Source organism: Papio anubis, chromosome 6, assembly GCF_008728515.1.
Source record: "Papio anubis isolate 15944 chromosome 6, Panubis1.0, whole genome shotgun sequence".
NCBI lineage: Eukaryota > Metazoa > Chordata > Mammalia > Primates > Cercopithecidae > Papio > Papio anubis.
Genome location: NC_044981.1, coordinates 7,447,466 through 7,468,814, shown reverse-complemented (window position 1 = coordinate 7,468,814; position 21,349 = coordinate 7,447,466). Strand labels below are relative to the sequence as shown.

The 21,349-nt window shown below is 41.9% G+C and overlaps 1 protein-coding gene across 2 annotated transcripts in view; it reads right to left on the bottom strand.

Moving 5' to 3' along the window:
* Positions 1-732: 732 nt before the first annotated feature.
* The window catches only part of DSP (desmoplakin), a 45,436-nt gene continuing 24,819 nt past the window's right edge, over positions 733-21,349 (bottom strand). Inside the window, exons 9-24 of one of the 2 annotated variants that reach the window (XM_003897021.4) lie at positions 20,281-20,376; positions 19,821-19,946; positions 19,142-19,294; positions 18,396-18,550; positions 17,167-17,293; positions 16,170-16,371; positions 15,686-15,912; positions 13,327-13,493; positions 12,785-12,923; positions 12,117-12,310; positions 11,148-11,310; positions 10,564-10,647; positions 9,710-9,817; positions 9,068-9,166; positions 6,061-8,355; positions 733-4,669 (exon numbers count right to left, since the gene is read on the bottom strand). In XM_003897021.4, coding sequence (XP_003897070.1) covers positions 1,433-4,669; positions 6,061-8,355; positions 9,068-9,166; positions 9,710-9,817; positions 10,564-10,647; positions 11,148-11,310; positions 12,117-12,310; positions 12,785-12,923; positions 13,327-13,493; positions 15,686-15,912; positions 16,170-16,371; positions 17,167-17,293; positions 18,396-18,550; positions 19,142-19,294; positions 19,821-19,946; positions 20,281-20,376 — 7,572 coding nt within the window. In that variant the 3' untranslated portion in view covers positions 733-1,432. The remainder of the gene's footprint in view (positions 4,670-6,060; positions 8,356-9,067; positions 9,167-9,709; positions 9,818-10,563; positions 10,648-11,147; positions 11,311-12,116; positions 12,311-12,784; positions 12,924-13,326; positions 13,494-15,685; positions 15,913-16,169; positions 16,372-17,166; positions 17,294-18,395; positions 18,551-19,141; positions 19,295-19,820; positions 19,947-20,280; positions 20,377-21,349) is intronic. The other variant, XM_003897023.4, reaches the window with a different exon arrangement.

Sequence of the window (21,349 nt, the reverse complement as noted above, 5' to 3'; positions counted from 1 at the left end):
GTGCCTGTAGTCCCAGCTACTCGGGAGACTGAGGCAGAATGGCGTGAACCCGGGAGGCACAGCTTGAGTGAGCTGAGATAGCGCCACTGCACTGCAGCCTGGGTGACAGAGCAAGACTCTGTCTCAAAAAAAAAGTAAATTCTACTCAATCTTCATAGTAACTAAGCCAATACTAGACATGGTAGTGTTCGGTGAAGTCATGTTAATCTAATGACAAATGTGTGAATTTCAGTAGTTTCTCTTTGATCCAAAGGAACAGGCTTATATTTTCTTGTCTTTCAACAGAGAGCCAAGAACTCTTCAGAAATCATTTTCATGGGTTCCAGGGCAAGTCTTTCCTCTTATGGGACAAACTGAAACACTATCTATTTTGAGGATACTCAAAAAGCATCTTAGCAACTTCATGTTTTTTCAATGCTATGATGGTGACTGTTGCCAATGCTACTTGGTACTCAATGTCCAGAATAAACTAGAACACGGTATTGACCTCCAGGCTGGCCTCTTTACATAGGCCTTCTTTCCAAGGACTCCATTGGGTACATGACAGGCATCTGAGAAGTACTGAAAGGACTAACTTCAAAAGACCATCTTCTAATAAAAATTCAGAACCAAATAGTTTTTTTAATGGTATTTCTTCACAGGTATTTAATAAATGTTTTTAGACCTATGATAAAAATATGCTCCTAAATGTTTACATATGCTTATAAACATATTAAATTAAAACACAAAAACTTCAAAAGTCTAAAAGTTTATTGCCAGAATAGCAAACTTCATAAAGACACCTTTTTAAAGTACATCGAAAATGACAAGCAAAATAAACAGAAAACTTTGACCAAAGAAAAGCAAAGATTGCTGCTGTCATGCACATATAGTCAAATTAACACCAAACCAAATAAGTACGTCAAAGACTATATCGGTTATACAATCCACACTCTAAAACTAAGGAGACTTATTCCAAAATGCTTGGTTTTGGGTTGGGGGTTTGAGAGGGGAGCTGGTGCTGGGAGGGTAATTTTCTCCTAATACAGAATATGGAAATATTTAGATGAGAAGCAGAATGACTAAAATATCAGTGATCCATTTAATTTTTTTCTCCAAGCATAGAAAACTGTATTATAGGCTTCCAAAATTAAAGAATTGATCAAAAATCCAAACACAGAAGAGAAGAAACAAATCCTAAGTTCAATTTGTGTTACAACTGATTGGCACTTCAGACGCACTGCATCCAAGTGTACTACTTATTTAAGATGAGCTAAGAAGATAAAAGCCAGAACAGCCTTTACTATTTGATTTCAATCATGGCTATATTTTCTGTAAGCACAGAACGTCCTATCACTCTACTGCAATAACTGGGATTTTCTTTTTTATTATTTAATAAATTGACAATTCATATAAATGAAGCCAAGGTATAGCAACCACTCCCAACTGACTACTAGTGCCCAATAGAACTACTGCTAAATGAGTAGGAGTAAGAGTAGGAAGAATTCCCTGTGGCGTCAAAGCTTCCTCTCCGGGACCCACTGCGGGACCCGGAGCGAGATCCGGAGCGGGATCCAGAGCGGGAGCCGGAGCGGGAGCCCGGAGCCGAAGACATGTTGTAAGGGCTGGGTAAGCCCTTGGACGACACGGAGGCGGCTTCCAGAAGGCGCAGCCCAGTGATATCTTCTACCATGGAGCGATTTATGGCATCCTTATAGGATATTTTTAATTTGGTTTTGGGGCATGTCAGGATTTTGGCATAGCTGCTGGTGTCTTGCAGCCTCTGTGCCGCGCGGCCATCGATGAAACCCTTCCGGATGGCTTCTTCTGTGCTTATCCTCCCATGCACTTCCGGGTCAACAAGACCTCCCGTGAGGTACTGGAACTCCAGGAAGCGCTGGCCAGCCTCGTACGGGAGCCATTTTTCTTTCACTGCCTCTGCCGCCGACATCTTCTTCTTTCCCTTTACACCCTCGAAGCCTATGAAGGCTTTCTGAGCAGGCTTCAGCCTGGTGGCCATGTCTTGGTCAATCACACCCTGGGAGACTGCATCCTGAAGTGACAGCTTCTGGCCCGTGGTTGGGTGGATGATGCCGCCTGTGCAGGCCTGAGCCTCCAGAAGCCTCTGACCGGTGATGCTGTCGACGATGCCCCGCTCTATACCTTCTGTAACGGAGATTTTCTCTAGGTTTTCTGTGTCAAAGATGGCTGCAATGGGGCTCGATTCTTCCAGGGTGTCGGAAAAAGAGCTGCTCCTTATGGTTAAATTCCTGACGCTGGATATGGTGGAAATCTTACTTACTGAATCATGTCGGGTGCTGCTAAAAACATCATCGCTGACACCACTGCCCATGCTGCTGCTGGTGCCAACACCATTTTTCAAGGAGATCATGTCAGCAAATTGAGTGAGGCTGAGGCTGCCCGATCGGTACTGATCAAAGAACTTCCTGTCAACAAGGCCCTTGTCAATAGCATCTTGAATATCATACTGACTGCCTGTCTTTCTATCTACCAGGACCACCCTGGTGGAGCCATCTGATCCTGTGATGGTTATTTCTTCCCATTCACATTCCTGCTCACACAGTTCTTTGAAGGTTTCATAATCAATTAGGCCCTTCTTGTAGGCCTCCTGAACAGACATTTCTTTATTGGTTTCTGGGTCAACTATGACCACTCTACGCTTCCTGAGGGTATTCTTTTGTGATGTCTGCACCTGTTTCTTCTTTTCTTTCAGAGGCAGAAGACAGAGCCCTGTATCCTCATCCTTAATGCATCTTTCTTTTAGTTGCAGATAGGTAAGATTTTCTTCAGTGTTGGGGTCAAAAAATCCTTTGGTATCATCACTTGGATCTGAGAGAATCTCACTGAGTTCCTCATTGAAATAGCCCCTCTTATATGCTATGTCAACTGGTAAACGATGGCTCTCCTTTGGGTCAATGATCCCCCCGGTTGCGATCTGTGCTTCTAATAAGCGAATACCATGGCCCTTTTCGATGAGTTCCTTATTCATGGCTTGGAACAAAGAGATGATGTTTCCTGTTTCAGGATCATTATACCCAGTGACAGCTCGTTCCGCAGACAGGAGCTTCTCTTTGAACTCAATGCCCACCAGACCTCTCTTGTAGGCTTCCTCCACTGGTAACCTCAAGTTGCTAACAGGATCCACTATAAAGCCAGTAGCTGCTTGGGCTTCCAGTAACTCCAGAGCAGTACCGGGTCGGACTAAGCCAATTTTCATGGCCTCATAAATGCCAAGCTTCTGTTTTGTGGTCTCATTGTATATGCCTGCTATGCAGCTTGAACCCTGGAGGAAGTCCTTAATTCTCTCACCAACCTCGTCATAAGAAATCTGACCAGACTCCAGTTCATTGACAGTGGACGGTCTCAATATACCAGAATCTACTAGCTCAGTGACGGTCACAGGTTGTCTGATTCCTTGGAAGGACATGCTTCTCTTCTGTACTGAAAGCAAGAGCAGACCAGTATGTGGTTCGATTCTACACCGTTCCTTCAGCTGCACATAACTGACCTTCTTTTTGGTGATTGGATCCACAAAGTTTTTCTGACTATCTCGGGGATCATTCAGGGATCGATACAAATCTCTATCAATCAGCCCCCGGGCCAAGGCGACATCTTTTGGCAAAAAGACACTGTTCACAGGGTCTACTACACCCCCTGAAGCAATCTGGGCTTCCAGCAGGCGCATTCCAGTTTCTCTATCAATCAAATTTTTCTTGATGGCTTCTGAAACAGATACTGTCTTGCCTGAAAATGGATCGTCAAAACCAGTGATAGCTTTCTCTGCTGTATATATCTGCTGGCGGTCATCGAAGTCAATGAGGTCCCGAGCTATGGCACTGTCGACAGTCAGCTTCTCATTCCGATGGGGATCAATTATACCACCTGTAGCTGCCTGGGCCTCCAGAAGCATGACTGTGGATTCTGGGCTGATTAATTTCTTTCTCTTGGCCTCTACCAAAGAGTACTTTTCCTTAGGAGAAGCAGATGCTCCAGCGATAGATCCTGCACCCCGAAGGAATGGCTGGATTTCAGAAGCAACTTCTTCCACTGACTTCTTCCCCTTCAGTAGTTTGTCCAAGGTTGTTTTGTCGATGAGCTGACACTCATAGAGCTGCATTGCTGTCACCTTCTTCCTCAGCCCATCAAACACCAGCTTGGAGGTGTCAACGGTCCACTCACACTCAGTCTGGGTCTCCCGATGGGACCCATATGGGCGCTGTCTGAGTTTATCGATCTCCCTCTGATATCGGGAGCGTTCTGTTTCTAACTGTGACTGTGTCTCCCTGGTAGAATCCTCCAGCTTACGCCTGCACCTCTCTTCAATTCTCTTGATCTCTGCTTGGAGTCTTTCGATCTCACTCCTAAGACTGTTCTTCTCTCTCTCACTCTTTTCTCTTTCTGATTCTATCTTCCTAATAGCCTCCTCCTTGCGGGAATATTGAGTCTTCCACTGATTCAGGTCATTCTGAATTTGCTGTTTCTCACACTCCAGGCGCTGTTTCACCCGGGTTTCTGCCTCTAGAGTTGCTTTTGCACGATTCAGCTCATCCTCCAGCCTCTGCAGCCTTGCCTTGTCTTGCTCCAGGACTTTGATTTTCACCAGAAGGCTCTCTCTTTCCTGCACCACCTGAGTGCACTGATTCTTGGATTCCTGAATCCTATTAGATGCCTAGAATTGAAAAAGAAAGAAATGGGAAAAAAATAATGTTTTGAATCGTATCATATTACTATCACAACTTCTATTCTTGTATCTATCTTAAAAAAAAAAAAGCCTTGCTTATTTTTTCTTTCTACATTTTCCCTGGGTGCACTGTAAGCTTGCTATTTTACAAATTTATGGGAAAAATTCTGCAGATATATGTTGCCACTTCGATAAATGGCTTCATAGTTACTATTTTTTTTCTATAGAAGGAACTCTAAGTTGTAGACCTGTCTTACTCTTAACAATAATTATGCTTTGAAAAATGTGGGGAGTTTTGTTCCAGGTTATCATACCTGCTATACCTACATCTCACCTGTTACAGCTAGACGAACATACTTAATGAAGCAATACAAATATGTGAAGGTATCTATTATAGATAAATATATAAATATATATTATATAATTTTATAATTTTATATATAATATATAATACATACATATATACACACACGCATACACACACCATCCCAGCCATACACAATATTTGTCTGTAGAAGTTAAATGTATTAGAAGTTAAAGAAGTTATTTTTAAATTAAGGGTTAGAAGAAAAGCCAAACAAAAGGAAACACACTAGGGCCATGATCAAAAGCGAACACCAAATAATCCATGCAAAAAAATCATCTAAGGCCAGGCACGGTGGCTCAAGCCTGTAATCCCAGCACTTTGGGAGGCCGAGACGGGCGGATCACGAGGTCAGGAGATCGAGACCATCCTGGCTAACACGGTGAAACCCCGTCTCTATTAAGAAATACAAAAAAACTAGCCGGGCTTAGGTGGCGTGGTGCCTGTAGTCCCAGCTACTCGGGAGGCTGAGGTCGAGAATGGCGTGAACTCCTCGGGAGGGGCGAGCTTGCAGTGAGCTGAGATCCTGCCACTGCACTCCAGCCTGGCGACAGAGCCAGACTGCCCCAAAAAAAAAAAAAAAAAATCACCTTAAGCAGGCAAAAGAAAAAGTGTTTTAAAAATTGCATAGGGAAACACTTTAGTATGACTTCTATTTAAGAAAATTTTCATTACAAATGTATGCCATAGCTCACTAAATAAGAGCTAACTTCTAAGAAGCAGAATGGAACATTTGGAGGAAGTTATACATGTATTAGTGTTCTTAAAAGCAGGGCCAAACACAGGCTACCCAGAGATCAGCATTTGATGCAATGAAAGAACAGCAGGGCACACAGCATTGAAATTATTTTAAAGCAGTTATCTGGATTATGACAGGAAGTAGTAGAGCAATAAAAAGAAAAATTAGATTTTCTATAAGCATCTATTGAAGCAGCAAGAGCACAGTTCAGATTAGATAATAATGTGATGAATAATTGGAGAAACAGTGAAGCTGTGATCAAATATTTGTGAATACCTCTAAAGCCTGCTTTTGGAATTTCTCAATTTCCTGTCTCAAATTTTCCCTCTCTCTCTGTAAATCATTAATCAGCCCCTGCAGTTCCAGGGTCCGGTTGTTGCTGATCTGCAGCTGGCTCCTTAGTTCCGAGATGGTTGCATTTTTATCACTGTCCGCTTCACTTCGTCCCCTCCTCAGGTCATCGTACTCCAGCCTCAGGTTCCGCAGTTCTTCTTCCAACATCAAGTGCTCCTTGGTGAGGTTCTCTGTGAGAGACTGCAGCCTCTCAATTTCTATTTTGCTTTCATTTAAGCTTCTGCTTTTATCTTCTATCGCCTTCTGGAAATGCTCATTCCTCAAGTGAGCTTGTTTGACACTGTCCTGTTCCTGGAGTAACTGCCGCCTCAGGGCCTCGACCTCACAGGAGAGCCTCCTCAGCTCTTCCTGGGTCCTCTGCTTTTCCCTCAGGTGGCCATCCAGCACGTCCCTCTGCTGCCGGAGGTCATCCTCGCTCCTCTTCTTAACAATGGACGCCTGCTCCAGCTGCTGGGTCAGGTTGGTGATTTTGATGGCTTGCTCCTTCAGCGACCTCCTCATGCCTTCCAGCTCTTCCTCCAGCTTCTTCCTCTTGCAGGAGTCTTCTGACGCCGTCCTCTTCAGCCGATTCAGCTCCTCTTCCACCTTCTGCTTCTGCAACTGCAGGTCTTTCAGAGAGCTCTGGAACCGCGTGATATCCTGGTCCTTCACAGTCCTCTCCTGGGAAACCCTTTCATAGTCGATTCTCAGGCGTGTCAGTTCTTGCTCCTGAACCTTCAGTTTGTTTATTGACTCCGTTGCACTACTGTTTGCTTTCTGCAGGTCATACTGGACCCTTTGTAATCTCGCGTTTTCATCTTCCAGGCATTTCCGCTCATTTGTTTCTTTGTCAATCAGTTGTTTTAACCTTTCTATCTCCTTGTTTTTATCCTGGATGGTTTTGGCAGCATCATCAAGAGATTGCTTATATCTTACGCTCTCCTCTGTTCGCATCTGAGTGACTTGTCTCAGCTCAACCTCCAGCTGCTGTTTCCTCTGAGACACCTCAGAGCCAGTGGCCTTTTGCTGTTGGACATCTTCTTCCACCCTCCTGAGATTCTCTGTGGTCTGGGTTAGAGTGTTCTTCAGCCTCTTTATTTCTTCAGATAAGCTCCTGTTTTCGCGGGTGAGATTGTCTATCTGAGCCCGGTAGCCACTGGTATCCTCTTCCTTCTGCATGGTGAGCTGGTGGATGGTGGTCTTGGTGATGTTGATCTCGGTCTCGAACTGATTTTTTAAGCTAATGATCTCCTCATCGTAATTGTTTCTTACCTTACTCAGTTCATTTTCATATTCCCAGCGGCGCTTGGCCTCCTCCTGAAACTCAGCTTTGAGTCTCTCGATCTCCTTATTTTTGTCCTGAATGGTCTTGGCAGCCTCCTCCAGGGACTGCTTGTGCCGGGCATTGTCCTCAGAGCGCTGCTGCATGACCTGCTTCAGCTCTATCTCCAGATGCTGCTTCTTCTGCATTATCTCAGAGCCACAGGCCTTTTGCTGAAGGGCATTTTCTTCAGCTCGCCTTCGCTGCTCAGTGGCCTGCAAGATGCTGTCATTGAGCCTGACAATTTCATCCTTCAGATCTCGATTTTCCCTTGAGAGTCTATCAAGCTGGTTTCTAAGATTTTTGGAATCATCCTCTTTTTGCATGGATATCTCCTTGATGGTAGTCTTCGTAATGTTAATCTCTGTTTCATACTTGTTCCTTAAATTACTCATCTCCTCATTATAGTGGTTTCTTACCTTTGCCAGCTCATTTTCATATTCTCTCTTCCGGGCGCCTTCGTCCTGGAGAAGAACCCTCAGCCTTTCGATCTCGTACTCCTTCTCCTTGATGGCTTTCTCAGACTCTAACTTCTGCCAACCAAGGTTCTCCTTTTCACATTGCCTTGCTTTCTGCAGTTGGTCATAGTCATTCTTCTGTTGGTCAAATCTGTCTTCCACAGATTTTCTTCTTCTCTTTTCATCTTCAATCTCATAAGTCAGTCGGGTGATCTTCTCATTGAGTTCTTTTATTTGGCCGTAGCACTTGTCTAGATTTTGCTTAGCCGACTTCCCGTCCAGCTCAGCCTGTCTCTTCAGCTCCTCCAGGCTCGCAAGCTTCGTTTTGAACTGGGAACACTCTGCCTGGTATTTCTGCAGGTTCTGGTCCAGGAATTTGTTCTTATTACAGTTTTCTGAGTTGGCATCTCGGGCCAGTCTGAGCTCTTCTTCCAAAACTTCGATCTTGGTATTTTTCAGCTGTGGAAGTGAAATCAGAAATTATGTCAAAGGAAAAACACCTCACATTCCAAGAAAGAAGCAGTACTTTTCCCCTCCCCGACCAATGTGCATTCTCATTTCTCTTTACACACGTGGACACACATGTAAAGAGTGACTAGGCAAAAATTCAAGAAATCTGGATTCTCATCATAATTCTTCCACCAGCTGCTCATATGATCTTAGCAAATGATATATTACCTTTGAGTCTGAGCTACCTCATCTGTAAAATGAGGTAATTTATTTCAAGATCAAAAGCTTATGATTTCATAAATTATGTTCCCTTTATTTCCAGTTTACACTAAAGTAAGTTTACATATAAACTCAATTTAAGTATCATAAATGAGGAATAAAGAGAACAATCACTCAATATAAAAAATTCAAATATACCTAGTCCAAGATGTTATCCTTAATACAAAGAAATAAAGCAAATTCCTTGACCAAACATTAAATAAAATGACTTGTTTGGCAAAGTTGTTGCAATATTATGAATATTACTTAAGTTCATTTAAAGCAGTGTATTGGAGCATGGAAATAACCCCCGACTTACAAACAAGTAGTATTATATTAAACCTTTAGAGGAAATACAGTTTTACCAGGATGTGTCCAAATCCACGTTATAATGTGGAAGTAATAATAAGGTTCTATTCTATTTTCTTTGTTGATGCTCCAAGGAAAGATAGTAGTAAATTACCTTCAGATCTTCCAGACTCTTCAGCATCTCACTTAAGAACCTGTAATAGTCTCCAGATCTTGTAAGTAGTTCAATGTACCGAGCATGAATATCTGCAGCCTTGGAGAAAAGGAAGGAAAGAAAGAAAAAGATATTGCATTAAAAAAAAAAAGTCCTATGTAATTTGACCAATTTTGTTTTCTAAAATAGTGAGATTATGAAGAGTGAATTCTCTTTTTTAGTGTGTTCATTCCAAAATCAGCAAAAGAAAGTACAGCAAAACAAAGGGCCAAAAATGCATCCCATTCTCATCTCTCCAGGCTGTTTCCCCTAAACCATCTGACAGGCGATAGTCTCTGACATGTTTGAGAAGAGGCTGTCTTTTAGAAATTTCCATATTTTCCACTTTTTAGAAGTCTCTCTCATCAAACCCACAAATTTAAGCCCAATTTCTACAAAGACTCTAAATAACTGATCATTTCTGAAAATGTGTCATACATCAATGACTCACACCGGAGGGCGCATAACCTGCTATTAAACCTCTTAAAGTGGATACCCTATAATGGGATGAAATCAGCGATGGTAAGGAAGACAGGCAGGAGACCGGGGAAAGGGAAGAAGAAGGAGGGGCAGGTTTTAAGAGATACGCGATGACATATATACCTCTTGCAGAATCACCCCAGAAGGGGACTGTATCATGGTCCTCTTGATAGGTATGTTCAGCAGAGTTTCCAGTCCGGAGGTATATGAGGCCAGCTGCAGCTCATAATCCTGCAGCATAATGAAGTTTAAGAAAAGTGTTCTTCATGGACTTAAAAAGCGTCACTAACAGCTACAGTTCCACAGTTTCAAATCATTGGACTGCATATCTAATTGCCAACCCCAAAGACAATGCGCCACTAGTGGCCAGGCAGCTAATACTACATTACAAAACTGGCCAGCAGCGGTGGCTCACACCTGTAATCCCAGCACTTTGGGAGACCGAGGCAGGCAGATCCCCTGAGATCGGGAGTTCAAGACCAGCCTGACCAACACGGAGAAACCCTGTCTCTACTAAAAATACAAAATTAGCTGGGCATGGTGGTGCGTGCCTGTAATCCCAATTACTCAGGAAGCTGAGGCAGGAGAATCACTTGAACCCAGGAGGCAGAAGTTGCGGTCAGTTGAGATCACACCGCTGCACTCCAGCCTGGGCAATAAGAGTGAAACTCCGTCAAAACAAACAAACAAACAAAAAACCATTACTAAACCAAGCAGTAGATCTTTGTATGCTAAATGGAGAATGCAGCACCTACCACCAGTCGAAGAATAGAAACCAGCCATTCAAATGGATACTACCAATGTAGAATGAATTGAAGCTAACAGATTTTTAATTTTTATGGTTTGTTCAGAAAAGAATATATACAGACCATAATTACTATCCTCAAGAAGTGTATACTCTTCACAACAAATCAGCAAGTCATGCAGTTAATAATAATCTTGGTGAAACACCAACATTCTTTATGAAACCAACATACCTTAATTGAATTTGCACAAAGTTCAGCAATTTTTTGTACTTCCTCTGATTTGTCTCGTTTGCCAGATATTTCATTGTGCAAGTTCTATACAAAAAGTAAAATATTTACCAGTGTTAATGCATACAAGTATTTTTAAATAAATGTGATTTCACTCTTTTACCACTGTTATGTGTACCTTTTTTTTCAGCTTATTACTACATATACTTCTCATATTCTTATAGTTAGAGCTTAGAAGATGAGCATTTTTTCCATTCCAAAAAGAGAAGCAAGCTCTTTAACTTACTATCTGTAAGAGTTTATTTTCTGTTCAGCCTGTTTTCTGGGCCTATCCCCTCAATTTATAAAGATAATTTATGATAACATGAAGAGAACAATATTACATTATTTCTATGTTCATAATTGCATTTCCTTATAGACATCTCAGTTGCTTTTCCTCTGGGCATTCTTTAAGCCTTCACAAAACAGATTAATAATATTAAATATTCATCATTTCAAACCTAGGCTCTGATGCAAAAGCCAGAGGAGAAGACGAATTACACCCAATTAATCTCAAAACAGCTATGGAACAAAAAGTTGGCTTATACCTTCTGCTCATTCAAAAACCGCATGACTGTGTTGGAATCTCCAAATTTCATGGATTCTAAGGAATCCTGACGGCGTTTAGCATCATAGAGCCACTTGCAGAAGGCCTGATAGTTATCACGATAATTCCTCAATTGCTTGATTTGTTTCTCCAAGTCCCATAATCTGGGGGGAAATAGATACAATAAAATGATTATCTTATTAGTTCCTAAAATATGTAACAGAGAGTCACCCAGAAATTCACTTGGTATAGACCCAAGAAAACTGATCATATTCCCACACAAAAACTTATACATGAATGTTCATAGCAGCACTTTTTATCCCAGCCAAAAACTGGAAAAAACTCAGGTATCAACTGATGAAAGGATCCACAAAATGTGGTACTGCCAAACAATGGAGTATTATTCAATCGTAAAAACACATGAAAAAAATAGAAAATGACGTACTGAAACATGCTACAACACAGATGAACTTTGAAAGCACGATACTAAGTGAAAGAAGCCAGTCACAATGGACTATATATTGTATGATTCCAGTTATATAAAATTTCCAGAATAGGCAAATTCATATTCCAGAGATTTTTTAAACTCTTATTTGCAGAAAGGCCTTTTTTTTTGGTCTAAGATTTCATTCTCATAAACTTTTGGAGAATGCTAACTCAAAGCAGCTACTCCTTCCACGAGTCATAACAAGAGTTTATAGGGCACAAAAGAGCTGGCTAAAGGGCTTCTGCTGTTTCTCTAAGACCCTGGATGGCACCCGGCCTGCACAGGGTTGGCTACTGTGATGCATTCTCCTTCCATTTCTAACAAACCTGCATACAGGCAGTCCGTGAAAATAGCATCTGTTATGCCTAACTTACACAAAAAACAAAACCTCTGTTTTCTACAATGGCTCCCCTCAAGTGACATTATCTTGTGAACAACCAAAAGAGGATAAGATGGGGAAGGACGGGGAGGAGGCTGGCACACCTGAAGTCGATCTGTTTATCTATCCTTTGCCAGCGGTCTGTCAGCTGTGTGACTTTTTCACTGAACTTGCCCAGGTCCAGGTCATAAAGCGGATACTGCTGTGAAGTCTGAGAGTGGATCTGCTGGGCTTTCTGTAGTTCTGTCTTCATGGTGGCCAACAACGACTTCTTCAAGTTCAAGTCATTTTTTATCTTCTGCAAGATGAAAAAAAAAGATTGCAAATTAATCCCTTCTCCCATTGTATGCTACACTACAAGTCACCAAATCGGGGGGAAAAGTTTATAAAACACTTTAGAATATTCATAATTTAAAGTGTTAACAGTCAATCCAGGAAAATATATTTACTGAATTGCATTTCCCAGTATTTGTTCCAATAATCTGTTACAATTATAATGTATATGAAGTTTCTAAGAAGTCCCACAGTAAAGAAACCAGTTTAACTCAGCATTCCCCAAAATAATCCCATCACGACTTACTTTCTCATATAGTTCCTGCTAACACACTCTGGAAAACAGAGTTATAGAGATGACAACTGATGTCAACCTGTGTGGCCACAGGAACCCAAAAATCCTCAAAACTCATGAAAACCTAGTGAAGCTTTATAATTGGGAGCTCAGTTCTGAATTAGTTCCTGTAAATTGGGCCACGGTTATAAGCTTTCAAGTTACCTTCAGTCCACAGCGGTAAGCTTCCACTTTATCCAGGTCCAGGCAGACAGTTTCCTCCTCAGTGAGCCTGGCTTCATAAACCTTTAACATGTCTTCTGTTTGGAGAATAGCCTGGAGCAGTGCCCTTACTGTGCATAAGCTGGAAAGAACAAAAGAAGCAGATAAAGTTGCCAGTGACAGAATTAGTCGGTGAAGATTTGGCTGTCACAGCTAGTAATGAATGAGAACAGTGTCAAAGCAGATAAAAATTTATTTTGTCTTTTTTTCGTATCTATTGTGATTCAGACCAACATTTTGTATTCACTGAAGAATTCTCAAGTTCTCCTTAGAGCATAACTTAGTTCTAAGATAACATTATAGTTCAGAATAGTGGAATTAACATGTGAGGCTAGCGGAATTAACATGCTCTCCAAACCACAGAAGGATGTAAGTAAATCTCTAGTGACAGAGAAACTGCAAGGCAAGCATCTAAAGCAAATGAAGTCTGACAAAAAGAAAGCTTGAGAAAAGGAAAATATGAGATTAGTAATAGCTGAGTTTACCTATTTAAGTAGCCATCTGTAACACCATTGATATTTTCCAGTTTCTGAAATAGTCCAAATACTTCATTCTGTAAATAGCAGTACTTTTCAGAACCTCTGAAGTTGGCAAGCATATCTTTAAGCTGGTTGAGAACCTCAGCAATTGCTTGTGAATCATTCTGCACACTCTGTCAAAAATGAAGGAAAGCTCTTTTGATTTAGCTGATTCTTTTTATTACTGTATATATTTAAGGTGTACAATATGCTGTTTTAATACACATAGACACAGTGAAATGATTACATCAGGTAAGTAAGTTAACATATCAGTCACTTTCCATGGTTATCTTTTTTTGTATGTGTGGTAAGAGCACCTAATATCTACTCTCTTAGAAAAATTTCAATATACAACACACTATAAGATTACTACCTGTAGTCTTCCTGCTGAATTTAGATCTCTAGATTTATTTATTCCACACAAATGCAAGTTTGTATCCTTTACATCTGCCCATTTCCTCCTCCCTCCCCACCCCTGGTAACCACCATCCTACTCTCTGTTTCTATGCATTCAACTTTTTTCTTAGAATTTACACATAAGTTAAATCATGCAGTATTTGTGTCTGGTGTATTTCACTTAGCATAATGTCCTCCACGTTCATCCATGCTTTTGAAAATGGCGGGATCTCTATTTTGTTTTTGTTTTTTTTTTTGAGACAGAGTCTCGCTCTGTCGCCCAGGCTGGAATGCAATGGTGCGATCTTGGCTCACTGCAACCTCTGCCTCCTGGGTTCAAGCAATTCTCCTGCCTCAGCCTCCTGAGTAGCTGTGATTACAGGTGCACGCCACCACACCCGGCTAATTTTTGTACGTTTTAGTAGAGATGGGGTTTCACCATGTTAGTCATGCTGGTCTTGAACTTCTGACCTCGTGATCCACCCACCTGGGCCTCCCAAAGTGCTGGGATTACAGGTGTGAGCCACCACACCTGGCCCCAGGATCTCTTTCTTTGTTAAAGGTAAATAGTACTCCACTGTGTGTGTAGAGTCATGTGTCCAATAATGATGTTTTGGTCAATGATGAACTGCATACACAATGGTGGTCCCATAAGATACACACACACACATATATACATACACACATACATATAAACACATACACACACACACACACACACACATCTTTTTTAAAGAGAAGGGTCTTGCTCTGTTGCCCAGACTGGAGTATAGTGGTACAATCACAGCTCCCTACAGCCTCTAACTCCTGAGCTCAAGCAAGTAGCTGGGATTATAGGCATGTGCCACTGCATCCAGCCCCCATAAGATTACAATACTATATTTTTATTGTATCTTTTCAACATTTAGATATATTTAGATACACAAATACTTACCATTGTGTCACAATTGCCTACAGTATTTAGTACAGTAACATGCCCTACAGGTTTGTAGCATAGGTGTATAGTAGGCTACACCTTCTAGGTTTGTGTAAGTATGCTCTCTGACGCCTGCATGACCAAATCGCCTAGCCATGCATTTCTTAGAATGTATCCCTGTCACTAAGCAACACAACTGCATACCACAGTGTTGGCATACTGATCCCACAGAGGTGAGTACTCTGCATTGGGGCTGTGTGATTCTGATGACCGTTTTTGCCCTTAAAAAGTCCACTAAAAGTAAAGGATTCAAGAAAGAGAGAGGAGTTGACCTTCTATTTCTTTCTTGAGTATGGCCTCATTAGCACTGTAAATGTGGTCCTCTTACTTAGAATATCTGTATTTTGGCCTTCCAGTGCAGTGTGCCCAGGCTTGGTTGAGGAGAAAACATCACTGAGTTAGGAGCTGACACACGTGGGCCGTAGTCACACTCTGTCTATGGCTTTGAGATTGTATCTCACCAACCAAATCTCTTCATGTCAGTGTCATGTCTACAAATAAAGATCATTCCCCCTGTCTAACCCATATTATAGGTTGTTCATGTCAGTGTCATGTCTACAGATAAAGATCATTCCCCCTGTCTAACCCATATCACAGGTTGTTCTCTGCAAGAAGCCAATTTAATGCTTGTGAAAACTTTTGAGTTGGACTGTGGCCTGATTCAACAACCCAAAAACTATGAAAACTTGAGATAGGCCATAAAATGCTTGTGAAAACTTTTGAGATGAACTGTAGCCTGATTCAACAACACACAAATGAACAGTTTAACTAACCCCCAGTCTGATAACCATCTACATATTTGGAAACATAAGACATAAGGAAATCCTGCCAGAAGCCTGTTTTATTGAAAATTAATATTTTTGCCTAAAAACATTTAAACTAGGATTTTTTTTATTCATTTGCAGGTAAATAAAAATATACAGGGAAATCAGGCAAATACTAGCAGACACCTACCTTAAGCTCATTAATTTTCACTGTGATGTGGTGTGAAGACCCCTGGTCTGCTAGAGGGAGGTTTTTGAGAGTCATCCTGCCCTCGCAGTGCTCTATCTGCCTGCGAATCTTCTGCAGCTCCATCAGCATCCATGTTTCTTGCTTGTCATTTTCTCTGTTGGTTTCAATTACTTTATTATGATTGACATCTTGGCAGGTTCCATGATGAGTGATTTCAGTTTTGGTCACTGTAAAAAGAAGTTAGGGCCACAAAAATCAGAGAATACCTAACTATCAAGGTGCTAGGCCTCAAAAAACATCCACACTACCTAAAAGTATACCTTCTTCCTTTGAATTTCAGAATCAATTCTGAACATTTAGTGCATGAAGAACACTGGCTATATAGCATTCAGAGAAATGGTTCTGAAACTAGTTTTATGCAAACTCCTTTCTTTTTAAAATGGTATGGATGGTTGATACAAAGAGAAAGATGTCCCAAGCTGACCTGTCTGGTGCTGGGGGTGGCCAGGGAGCTGAATGACCAGAGTCTGGTAATGCTTCTGGGCATCGGTGAACTGAGACTGTATTTTCCGCTTGTCGTCATCTCCAAACATCTCCGAGCCTTGGCTATTTCTGATGAACTCTTGGTAATGTAACTCAAGGTCAGCTATCGTCTTTGTGTAATCTTCCTGCCGCATTGTTTTCAGCTGAAAGGAAACAGGCAGAAGTGATCTGGGATTTATGACTGCCCCACAGTGCAATCGAGAAGAGTTGGCCAAAAAATGCCACCCGTTAGATGGGACTCAAAGCAACACTCATCACAGGCTCATGAAGATATAAAAGGTCTTTTAGGGCTTAGACATTGCTCCCAAGAACCACAGGAATGGGCTGCTAATTTTTTTTTTCTTTTTGCGAAATATTATGCAGAAGCCCTAAATGTAAAGCAGAACCCAGCAAAGCTGCTCCAACTAAAATGAGAAAAAGGGCTCGGGGGACCCCAAAAGGTACTTTCTGTGCCCCTCTCCTCACTTCCATCTTTGTCACTCCTAAAGGATCTCCCTCCCCTGCTAGGACTCTTCAGACCACAATCTGAAAACAACTGACTTAGAGTAACTAACACTTAGGGTGCTCTTCCAAGAATTCCATCCCACCTTTTACTTCTGTGATACCCAGTTAATCCTTTATGACCTAACTTTCCATTACATCGAAGGAGCATAGGGTCCAGAATCTTACAGGAGTGCGTGGCTTTTCCACAGGCACTTCGGGCTTGCTTGTCAGGCCACCTGAATTAGTATTACCTCTTTCTCTCATAATCAGCCATATGCTAATCCCTCCCGTTCTCTATTGGACAGACTAGAACCTCTAAGGAGGGCTGAGCTGACTTGCTTGATGAGACACAAAAGCACTGCTACACAGCAAGAAGGTCGAACTGTTGGACACAGGCACTGTGGAGGGCAGCGTGGCCCTACCTCCAGGCAGCTTAAGTGGCCCTGAGGACATACCTTGGCGATCGTCATGGCCCTGATCTTCTCTATGTCAATCATGCAGTAGTGCCAGGACACCAGGCTCTTCATGTTGATGTAGAGTTGGTTCCACAGAGCCAAGATGGCTTCGTAGTACTGCTCAATCCTAACAGGCACAAAGGGAAAACATGCTAGAGCCAGGCTTTCACACTTCATCCCAAATGGGAAACCTGGACATGCTCACACCACTGCACAAAAACCTACAACAGTCACTGATAAAGTAACAGGTGGAGGTATAACTTTGAAAACAGTTCATAGATTTGGATTCATCTACTCCCCAAAAGTACATTCTGAATTATCTACATTATTGGCTGACATATATACTACAACTTTTTGTTGTTGTCTTGTTTTTCGGCAACTTTGTGATTGACAGAGGTCTAAGGCAGGATGGTAGGTGCATTAGATGCCAATGACCCAAAGCTTGGTCATGAGCGCACAGCAGCTTACTACACTACTCTCCCTATTCTGTGTGTGGTTGAAGATTTCCATACTAAATGGTTTAAAGGAATCTGCCATGGACAATCTGTTAAATGAATGTTCTTCCTACAGTGAGTGAATGTTGATATTAAAGGCATTTTATATTTGTGACTACATGTAAAATAATTGATTTTCTAAGAAGAAAAGGAGAACCTTAAAATGATGTCTTTGAAGTACATGACAAGTATTATTCACTCTGAACCCCCTACAGTCAGATATTCCTTTTTTTTTTTTTTTTGGAGACGGAGTTTTGCTCTTGTTGCCCAGGCTGGAGTGCAATGGCACGATCTTAGCTCACCACAACCTCCAACTCCCGGGTTCAAGTGATTCTCCTGCCTCAACCTCCCGAGTAGCTGGGATTACAGGCATGTGCCACCACACCCAGCTAATATTGTATTTTTAGTAGAGACGGGGTTTCTCCATGTTGGTCAGACTGGTCGCAAACTCCTGACCTCAGGTGATCCACCTGCCATGGTCTCCCAAAGTGCTGGGATTACAGGCATGAGCCACCACGCCCAGCCAGACATTCACTTTTATCCTTCAATAACTATTGTCTCTTCAACAATTTGCAAGACAAAGTGAAGGTGACCTTCACAAGGTTCCTTTTTTTTAGAAGATGGTTATTATAACAAGGCACCGTGTATCCAAGCTTCAGGTGTAAGCACCTGCCCTCTTCCTCCACCCTCGTGTTCATGCGTGCATGCGTGGCTTTGGGAACCTGGATGACTTACTTGCCAGAGAGGTCCACGGCCAGGGGGTTCGGAGGAGGGATGATCAGCCCCACGGAGGGAACGAGCATGTCAACGCCTCCCGGGCCCGTCACGTACCACTTGCTGCGCTCATTGTTGTCCTTCAGGATACACTCATCCCCCTTATGCACGATTTTCTGTAAGGCAAGCAGCCCCGGGGTTTGGCTTTATTCATAAGTATGTGTTTTTATTTTTTTTCTCAAAGATAGAAACAGAGATGAACACATGCAAATTATTAAAGCTTTTACCTTACTTGTTCCCCTCAAATGAAACTGATCATCATACAACTCAACAATACTGATGCTTTAAATGATATATGTGAGCCTAAAAGGTATACACGAAGTAAGCTACATTTTATTTACTTGGTCTCACTATGTCACCCATAGTGAGTGACTTTCACTTTATATGCAACATAAAAGTATCATTTCTCATTTATCAGAAATTTAAAGATGAGAGTGATCACAGACAAGTTTTACATACTAGAAGAAAAGTATTAAGCCTTATGAATTTTTAAAAGTTCTAAAATTAACTATTGTCCTTATTATTGACAACTACCATATGATTCACAACAGAGCTGCTGCTTTTGTTCCATAGCTGCTGCTTTCATAGATCAAAGACATTGACTATGGTGATTTTTGAACTCTAGATTAAGTGTTGCTTTCTTGATGGACCAAAATTTGCATGTAAAGACAGGGAAAACTTTTGTATCATTCTAAATGAGTACATACCTGGTCTTGTTTGTAGTCACAGAGAGCCCTGAGAATAATGGGTTTATTGCTTCTGTAGTCTGGGTTACGAGGCTTCAGCTGTACAATCTTCTTAGACTTGTTTACCAAGTTCTGCACCTGACGCTTGTATTCAAGGATTTTCTCTCGTTCTTTCTGCAATTGTGAAAAAGATCATACTTTAACATAGGAACCCTGTGAGTTTAAGAGGAGATTTTCAAACTGCATTAATGTAGCCACACGACACACTATCACTGCAGTTGCATTAACTGTAAAAAGTCACAAATTCGTCAGCAGGAAACAGGAGAACCTTTCATGATAACACTCTCCAGAAGCTACACAGGCAGGAATTAAGTGGGCAGGGAAGAACATCCTTGTGTGAAACGGCTATGTTGATAAAATTTGAAGTATGCTTTCCCAAAGGAATTGTCATGTGAAGTAATGTTCTCTCTGTTCTTATTTTCAACAAATTGCCCAGACTGAAGCAAAAGTAACTGTCAAGAGTAGTTGGGCATGTAAAGAAGTTCATTTTGAGAAAAGCCACCGGAAGCTGAAGAAGGCGCTGGCTTGGCTCTGGGCGTGAGTTGTACAATAATACTAATCAGAGCCAGCTGCATCCAAGGCATGTGTTTTAGCTCCCTGACCAGGCACAGCTGCTGAGGTTCTGGGTCTGAGACGATACCTCCAGCTCCTTGATCTGTTCCAGCAGGTGCTGCAGGGGCATGTTCTTGTCGCAGGGGTACTTCTTCCTAATGGAGTCCTGAAGCCCCTTCAGGTATGCTTCAGTCGACTGGGCCTCTTCAAAAAACTGTGAAGGATGAGAGTGATCAGTGAATGAACAGCAACTCAATAAGCAATTTCATCTAGTAGTTCTGTTTCAAGGACTGTTATCCCCCCTAAGCCTCTCTTTGACAGGTGGCTAAAGGAAAAAATTCGTGCAGAAAGTATTTAGGTATGTGACAGCGGGAAACTATCTGTGGGACTGATGGCAAGGTTACCAATCTATGCTCCTCTGCACTCAAAACCAATGAAGAGGATTTATGCAACATTTTGAAGATTATTTTCAGTGTTTTATAAAACACACTCAAAAGATTAGGTATTAAGACCTAAAGAGCAATGAAATTATTACTAAATATAAAAACCTGAAAGTAGGCAGCATTTTCTTTCAGATGAACATCAATGCACTTGGTGATCTGAAGAATCCAGCTCCACTGCGTCTGCAGAGTGTCCATATAGGCCTGAAACAAGAAAATGTCAGCTGTCTTAGCCTAGCTCAGTTGTACAGATGCGTACGCACCAAGAGATAGGTGAGCCTGCATGAAAGCTAGTAAGCAGTTTTTATCTCATTCTAAGTCAAGCAGATATTTTTCTAAAAGTTGGAAAGAGAATTTCTCACCATATAACTCTTGGTAAGGTCAAAACTGGATTTTACAATCAGCTTTCACAAATAGACACCATGAGGAGTCTTAGTCAAAATATGTGTCACCCGAATAGCAGAGATACTGACCAATCAGAACCATCACTGGGGCTAGCACCGGAGTGGCGTCCCTTTGCCACACCAAGCCCTGTTCCTGGAGGGTTGCTGAATCATGGGGAGGTTCAAGACATCCAAGCAAAGAGCTTAGGGGGCTCAAGACAGTGATTCTTACCAACTGATATGGAAGTTTCTGGTTTTTTATTTTTATTTTTATTTTTTTGAGACGGAGTCTCACTCTGTCGCCCAGGCTGGAGTGCAGTGGCGCGATCTCGGCTCACTGCAAGCTCCACCTCCTGGGTTCACGCCATTCTCCTGCCTCAGCCTCCGGAGTAGCTGGGACTACAGGCGCCCGCCACCACGCCCAGCTAATTTTTTGTATTTTTAGTAGAGACAGGGCTTCATCGTGTTAGCGAGGATGGTCTTGATCTCCTGACCTCGTGATCCGCCCGCCTCAGCCTCCCAAAGTGCTGGGATTACAGGCTTGAGCCACCATGCCCGGCCAGGAAGTTTCTGGTTTTTTTAATAAGCAGTAAGGCCATACCAGTGCTACCAGCTAATATCAACCTTGAGCGTGGCCCACAGATGGCAGTCTAGGGCAGCAGCCAGCAAACTATAGCTCAAGGGCCACATCTGGCCCACTTCCTGTATTTTTAAATAAAGTTTTATTGGAATACAACCACACTTATTCATTTATACAGTGTCTATGCCTCCTTCTGCACTTTAATAGCAGAGTT